Genomic DNA, 8,103 nt, shown 5'->3' on the forward strand with positions numbered 1-8,103 from the left:
TTTAGATTAAGTGAAGTCCTGAACCTCACTGTAAAGGAGAATTAAAGTGATGAAGCTCATCCAGACAGCCAGTGAAGAGGTGTTTGCAGCGGGACTTGGGGTATAATCTCATAACAAATGTGGTTGATTTGTAGTTTAAAAATGGTCGGAAAACTCGGCAGATAAATGATGCTATAAATGTTTCCATTACCAGAACGCTGTTGGAAAAATCAATATGGGTTTGCTTTCTTATTCCATGCTTTTTTTCTTTCTCTTGTTGCTTTTTTTAGTCCACCCTGGAGACAGCACAAAAGCTATAAAGCATTATTATGCTGTCTGAAATACAATTGTCCTGTCTTGTTCAGGAAAAACAGAAGTAAAAGGATGATTACACCTGGGTGTTAGGACTTAGTGACTGCACTGATAAAGACAGGACAATGGAACAGGGTGGCTAACAAAATAACACTGCTGGCCTCAGTGGCCATAGTCTTCAGGTGGGTGTGGAGAAATGACTATAGCTAACCTGTAGATCTCTTGGTTCCTAGTAAGTCAGCTGACTACGCTTGCCAGAAATTTTAATTCAAGCCTTTGTAATGTGGCCACAGCAGTGATTTAGGCAGATTGTAAAGTACTAAATTGCTGATGGTCAACATCATTCACAGGAATTAAATCAAACTGACTCACAAAATCAAGGCTGCCTATTTGGGGGGATATAGGGGAGAGCCAGTCAAATGGGGGGACCAAGGAGGACAGAAAAGTCATGGTCCATTGTAAAATAAATCTGTCATAACCATATTCTATATTTAACCTTGATAAAACCACTCATATCAAAGCAACAGAATTACCTGTTTTTGGTAATGTTTGCAGTGTGGGTGGGCACTAAACCTTTAAGAAAGGAAAAACAAAGCCTACACAAATTTTTAAAATATATCTATTTGTGATGATTTTGACTTATATTGTTGTGTTGAAGGGAATGGTGTTTTTTTTTGACATTCTCATATTTAATAAAAAAAAGTGAAGGTGAAAAAATGAAGGTGAGATTTTTTCTAGACTATTCTAAAATAATGGCACTTGAATGGTTGCATGATATGTAATGTATAACATCTCTGCTGCAGATAAAAAGTTCTAAACTGTCATTTTTACGCAAATTACAGGTTAAAGAAGTATTGCACCTTCAGGCCGTATGGCGATTTAATCTAATTTTCAATTAATTTCCAAGCCCTGGTTAAAAGTGGCAAAATGCGAGTGCAGAAATGAGCAAAAAAATGGCAAAAAAACAGTTAAAAAGTGACAAAATTGTTTTAAAGTAGCAAAAATAGGCAGAAATTGGTTAAAAGTGACATTAATGGGATAGCGGCAAAAATGGGCTAAGAAGAGCAAGGGGGGGGGGGGGATTGGTGAGAAAAAAAAATGGTGAAAAGCAGTTAAAGTGGCAAAAATGGTTAAAAAAACCCAACTGGGATAACAGTGGCAAAAATGGGCTAAGATAAAAAGGGGCAAAAATGAATGGCAAAATGGCACATCATGACTTTATCTCCATTTAACAGATCAATACAACATGCTGCCTGTCCACAGCGCTGGCTTGTATCTGGGTAGTAGAGCAGTGTATTATAGGGGGACTGGACATCAGTGATGAGAACATTTCAACTACTGGCTATAATAAACAGTTTTGATGACTAAAAAATGTTAAACATCAGTGTTTGAGAGGAGAGCACACTAAAATATGCAGAAAGTATCTTTTGTTGAAATGTCTCAATTAAAAACAAACTGCTCTCTCAATCATCCATCTTTTAACGTGAATTAGAATAAAATATGTACTGCTTATTTTCTTTAAAAGATAAAACCTTAAAATAATTATAAAGCTAGTCTCTGGATCCTCCATCTCTGGAGATATAAAAATAAATTGAAATCTTGCATAAAATGAGCAGTTCTTGTGTAAAAAGATGTATGCCATGCTTGAATTCACTGTTCCACGGTTGCATCTACTCATTTGTCTGCACAGGCCCAACAGGCTTGCAATCCACTGGAGGGAACCCTAAAACAAGTCACCATCATGCCCTGATCCCAAAGATTCAAAAAGGGTTCATTTTAGGTTTTATTTTTTTAATCGTCTTTCCATCCTCCAGCTTGTTCTCAGTGACCCATGACTGCTGGCTTACAGTCCCGACGGAGAAGAGGGACGTTTAAAAGAATTAGGACACAGCTGTGTGTCAACGGCAGAGTGCAGGTTGACACCATGCAATGCAACACCCCCTCTCTCCAACCCCTCGTCACCCTCACACCCCCTGTTTCCACTTCCTCCTGTGTCTCCCTCAGAGTTTCCACCTCTATTTCTCTGCCTCTGACTCCAGGTTCTCAGTAATACCAGAGAAAGCCTCCCCCCTTCACCGCGCCAACTATGCATCCTGTTTCTGACACATGCCAACGTGGCTGGCCGGCACTAGTCAGCTGAACACAGATCCAGTTTCCCCCTTCTTAATACTCCTAACAAGCCTTTTCCCTCCGCAGCCAAGTGTCAACCCGGAGCAAAGTCACCTAACAGGGTAGCTGTGCCGCTCCAACACGGCAACACAACAACACAGAGAGCAGACGTGATCACAAACGTGCTTTCATTTTACTGTTTCTCCTCATTTACTAGAGATGAGATGCAACCAGATACCCACCAGCAGCCACAAGATGGATCCCTCATTATATTTGCATGGTTTATTTTCATCACTATCCAAGCAGCACGGTGAGAAGTATGAAGGATGGCATATGGTTTGGTTGCAATTTCCAATATGGGAATCCACTGGGCCGAACAAAAATGACAGGAAGCAGACAGCCAAATAACGGCCTTAAATAACACGCTGGGAAGAATTATCTCTGAGTGTTAGTCAAAGGAGTTGGGATGGGACTATCACACTTTAAAAAGAATGGGGATTCTTGGGTTTGGTTGGTGTTACTTCTGTTCCATGTCTGCTTGTGCTTTTAAACAAACTGATTCAGGGTCATCAGTGTAACATCAGCCAAGTCAAGTCCAAAAATCTACATCCAACAGAATATCAGAAAATAGTCTAGAGAGTAAATATACAGAACTGCATGTAGGGTTGTTAACATCAAACTCATCAACACCGCTGCAGCAAAGTCCAACACACCCAATATTGGGTAGTGTCTGATTTTTTTAACAATTGCATGCCAACAGTCCATGTTGTAGAAATACATTAAAGACATTATAGCATAGAAGTGTTGCCAAAGTTTTTGTGCAACTTAAGACAGTGTGCTGAAGTTCGCTTGCAACTTTTGATGGATTTCTTCCCCTCCTAAGCATCTGTACTGTGAAATAGCAGTAATTCATTAAAGCTTTGGCATCTTATGATACTATCAATCATGAAAAAAACATCAAACCACTTCCTATGCTACTTATCCCCCATCACAGGGGCTACAGCTGACGGGTAAGAGGCAGGGAAAACCTGGAGTGGTCACCAGTCAACCACAGGAGAATGGATTGTTTGAAAACTCTTGGTTTTTTAAAGCATTGCAGTAAACTTGTAAGATTCAACAGTTAGCAAACATCTACAGATGTCTGGCTTATATTTAAAGTTTCAAATGGGCTCACTCCCCCATCATTTATGAATTTTCAGAGTTGTCTACAGGAAACAGCAACGCAGACCTGAATTTAGTCAAAAGGTTGTGGCGGTTAGAGGCACATACTCATGAAACAGATTACCAACACATAAGAGATTGTGTAATTTGTCTGTTTTAGTTACATACAAAAATATGTAGACCAAATGTGGCCATCTTGTTGTTTTTTGAGAGTTTTGAGGACTGTCCTGTGGACTGGACGCACAACATGATTGTCATGATATACCAATTTATCATATATACCAATATATACCAATACATCATGATATACTAACCAATATTTTGGCTGTAAAAATCTGCTAAAATCAGCTGTAAGTATCAGCCATATGAACAACCAAGTTGGTGGAGTTTTAGGATGGAGTCTTTTTCTTTATTCATCATCATTCCTTACACGTTAAAGTGTATTTTGAGGACTGAAATTGTTAATTTGTTCAACCTCAAACTTTAAATAGAAGGTTTTAAGGACTGAAGTTTTAGGTCTGAACTACATTTAAATATCCATATCATTATTGGTAGCCTAATTTCATTTGTTAATATCGACATATCAGATAACAGCAAAAATCCAATATCATGCATCCCTATTTGATTCTACCTGCATTAGGACACCGGAATAAATTCAGCAACTGTGCTGATTAAAGTGTAGTACGGATATGTAGATTACTATGTTCTGTCCTGATTCAACAAACTAAAAAAATAGTTTTGTCACACTGAGACTAATGTAACTCTAAATCAATAACAAAAATTCAGAATCTAGTCTTCTCACCAGTGCTGTCAGATTTAAAGGTAACAGTAACAAAACAATCAGAAAGGATATTTATGAACAGCAACAATACTTTCTACTAGATTTTCAAACAGGAGAGAAGGAGACCAGAGGTAGATTGTCCACTTACTAGTCAATCTAGGATGCTGTTAATCTGTAGAATATGGATTTTATCCACAAATTATGAAACATCAGGAGCACAGAGAATTTCTAGGTGTTCCAATCGTAGAAAGTTACAAAGAAACTTTAGTGGGCTGTGTGACATCATCAGAGTGCAATTAATCAGCAGACATTTTAATCCCATTTTCACCCCTATGATTAATTAACTGAAAATCAAAAATGTTGACAGCAACTCTTCTTACACTTCTTCAAATCTTCTGGAAATAGTTTAGACTGTGTTGACATTTTGGTTTTCTTATTCCATTTGTATTTCTCTCCAAATACATTGCATTTTATGTTTGTTCACAATAAGGTTATCACAAGTTTTAAAATTTAATAGATTTTTGATATTGTGTATTTAAAAAAAAAAAAAAAGAAAAGTTACCATCATCTTAGTGACCACTTGTATCAAAAAAGCTTGATGTTTTTGTAAACTTCATAAGAAAGGTGACTAGAAGGGAATTAATCTAACAGAAATTGCATGCAAACTCCTGCACGCTGTAAAATTTTGCACAAAAACTGACAGCATGTTGACAACATGGTTCCGATATTTTCATACAATTTCAGCTGCCTTTAAAAAGCTAAAATCGAGTTTTATGACAACATTGGAAAAAAATGACTGAGATGTCAGGAGTGTGCCAAAAATCCTGCAAAACTGTAAGGATTTTATTTCAACTTTGGAATTTATCTGAGACTTTGAGACATTAGGTGCATCGGGATTCTGTTTTTGTAGCAGTGGCATCAAAATCATTTGATTTTCAATAGTATCACACTGAAATTTACATTCTAGTATTATAACAACCCTAGTACACTTAAAACACAAGATTTCCTATAATTTTACATACTTGTATTCTGTCAATAATCAACTGAAACACCTGCATTTTATCTCAGAGAGAAATACGCATTTCTGTACTGATTCAGTGGAGTAAACTTTGATTTTCTGTTTAGAAAAGGTTCCCAGAATGTAAAGAAAATCTTAATGAAGAAATCCTGTTACTTTGCATGTATAGATTGTGTTGGAGTCATCTCTTTAACAACAGATGGTGCGATAATATCTTCGAGATATGATATCTCTGTTCACCCACAGATAGAATCAATGAATTACACGGTTTTCCCCCCAACACAACAAGCATATAGACAAAAAACAACCTACAAATATAATGTTAGTTTTGCCTGTTAAACTTTCAGCATGTCAGAACTATGAAGTCTATTTTCTGCTATTTATGCAGTAAAGGTTGTGACTCTATGCCCTGCTTCTCAGCTGTCATAATACCAGAAAGAAACAGGCAGAAAAAAAGGACAAAGGCCACCGAAAGGACATGGCAGAGGAGGAGCAGAGGGGTCGCGGGGTATGCATTCAGTGGACACAACCACAACATATCAAGGATGGAGAAGTCCCCCTCTACATTAAAGCCCTAGAATCAATGGCACCACCAGAACATTTATTGTGCACTTAATATCAAAATATTATCCTATTCTGAGTCAAAATAAAAAATGAGAGCTTCTCATTGGCCTTCTCTCTTCAGCCAGGGGACCCCTCGCTCTACAGTGTGTGAGTCACATATGAAGCAGGCTTTAATACACACGTGAATCAGCCATGATTCATCTTTAATGCAGGCCACCCCAAGCAAAGTGACGGCCAGTTGCCCTTTTTATCCTGTTTCTATATCGGTCCTGCAGACAGGTTACCACATCATTTCAAAAGGACATTTTATATGAAGCGTGAACACATTCAATCCAGCTCTGAGTGTGAAGATTTAACAGCAGAAAAACAGAAATCTGTGAAAGAAGGATAGATGTTTCTAGGGATTTATTATTGCAGGGTTGTTGCACAATAAGCAATGGCCTGGATGTCTCTGTGCATGATGAGAGGTCTCAGTGGACTTCATTAGGTCTCACTGCATGCAGGAATGTGCAGTATCATGAGTTTGGTTCAATTAAACTCATGCATCAGAAAGGCTCACTTTCAAAATAAAGTTTAGAAATGATGTGACATGAAGATATTTGATTAAAGGGAGAAATTGCTCCCTCTTATCTAACCCATATCTGTCATGCAACACCACCAGAAGCCTTCACTCATGAGTGGGAGTTGGTAAACACAGCCAACAGATGATAACAATCATATTCAAGGCATGCATTCATTATAAAGGAGATTGCAAAGGGGCACTTGACATGTTCTCTGTGGGTGCAGATGAGGTGGAAACCCAGGCTGTCACTTCAAAAATGAAGGCCATTTCAGTAGAAGAGGTCAGAGAAATAGAGTGGATCACGAGCTCAGAGGGATGTGGGCATACCTTGTTTTTGATGTTGCAATGGCAGCAAACAGTCCACAGATATTTGAGCGTCCTCCATAGCAGGATGATGAAGAGACCCCCAAAAAACGTCACCATGGAGGAGGCGAGGAATGCCCACCACATGCGCTGTCCATTATTGTCGCAGGGCACCTCAGACGAGAACGGGATGACAACGTCTTCCATCTTGGATATTAAGATTGAAGAGTCCGGATTGATATTATTATTGATATTGCTTGTCCTCATAGAGCTGTCGCTTCCATGGGGAACGGTGCCATCCGCCTCAGCTAGCATTTAGGAGCCTTGGAGAGCCTGTGCCAGCGTCCCCAGCCCCACTCACCAGCCATATTGCTTAGGAAAAAATCCCCCTCTTCGCTGTAGATTATGTTCACCCACCCGATGGAGTCTCTTTCTGTGTTTTTAGCAGCCTATGAATTGTTTATTCGTGACAGCGTGCGACGCAGCACACGCGAACCGGAGCAGAAAAGCGGGTCGGTGGCCCTTGGAGAGAGGCATTTAAATCCGCAGAGAACAAAAATGACGAATCTTCTTCAATCTCAGGGCTTTTCTGGCGCTTTCACGCCAAAAGCCATGGTGAAGGCGGCGTCGTTCGCAGCCGTCGAGGCTGCCAATGATAGCTGTGGTGCTGGTGAACACAACGACAGTGAAAAATGTTACAGCCTGTTCTCGGCGAGGCGACCTCTCTAGCCGTCTTCCATTCAGGGGATCCTGTCGATGAGCAGGCGGAGAATCGATTTCACTTTCCTCAAGCGTCAGTCGACTGTGAACGGGTTGCAACGAAAAGAAAACACACACTGATAGATGTTATTTAATTCTGCGATGAGTTTGCCGTCGCTGCGGTGTCGAAGACTACATATTCTTGCGGCCGTTTTCGCTGTCAATTCTGCGTAAAAAGGACAAGCGCTCGGGTGGATGTCACTGCCTCCATTCGGTCCCCTGCAGCCCTGGCACGGTGCGGCCAGCTGAGAGCGCCTGTCAGATCCGCTCCAGAGGAGAGCGGGGAGATTTACAGGTAGGAGGGCGGAGCGAAGCGCTAATAATAAAGATGGACAGAGGGCAGCAATAGCGCGACGATGTTTATTCCAAGTGCAGAGCGCTTTACGCTGCCTGGGTGTATTAAAGAGGTTGGCTAAACAATTGCGCCTTTGCGTCTTTATGCGCGCCAATGACGCACGTCGCAAAAACAAGGAGGAATTGGAGAGAAAGTGTATCGATTAATGATAAATTTAAAGGTTATAGCTTAGTATATAAACATCACAGGAAATGATAGCC

At 40.0% G+C, this 8,103-nt stretch overlaps 1 protein-coding gene across 14 annotated transcripts in view; it reads right to left on the reverse strand.

The window, feature by feature from the left end:
* kcnma1a (potassium large conductance calcium-activated channel, subfamily M, alpha member 1a) overlaps positions 1 to 7,799 on the reverse strand; it is a 237,967-nt gene extending 230,168 nt beyond the window's left edge. For all 14 annotated transcript variants that reach the window (XM_041790164.1, XM_041790160.1, XM_041790158.1 and 11 more), the window contains exon 1: positions 6,814 to 7,799. In XM_041790164.1, the coding sequence (XP_041646098.1) occupies positions 6,814 to 7,104 (291 nt within the window). In that variant the 5' untranslated portion in view covers positions 7,105 to 7,799. The remainder of the gene's footprint in view (positions 1 to 6,813) is intronic.
* Between the last annotated feature and the right edge of the window lie 304 nt (positions 7,800 to 8,103).

The sequence above is a fragment of the Cheilinus undulatus genome, linkage group 6, assembly GCF_018320785.1.
Source record: "Cheilinus undulatus linkage group 6, ASM1832078v1, whole genome shotgun sequence".
Classification (NCBI taxonomy): domain Eukaryota; kingdom Metazoa; phylum Chordata; class Actinopteri; order Labriformes; family Labridae; genus Cheilinus; species Cheilinus undulatus.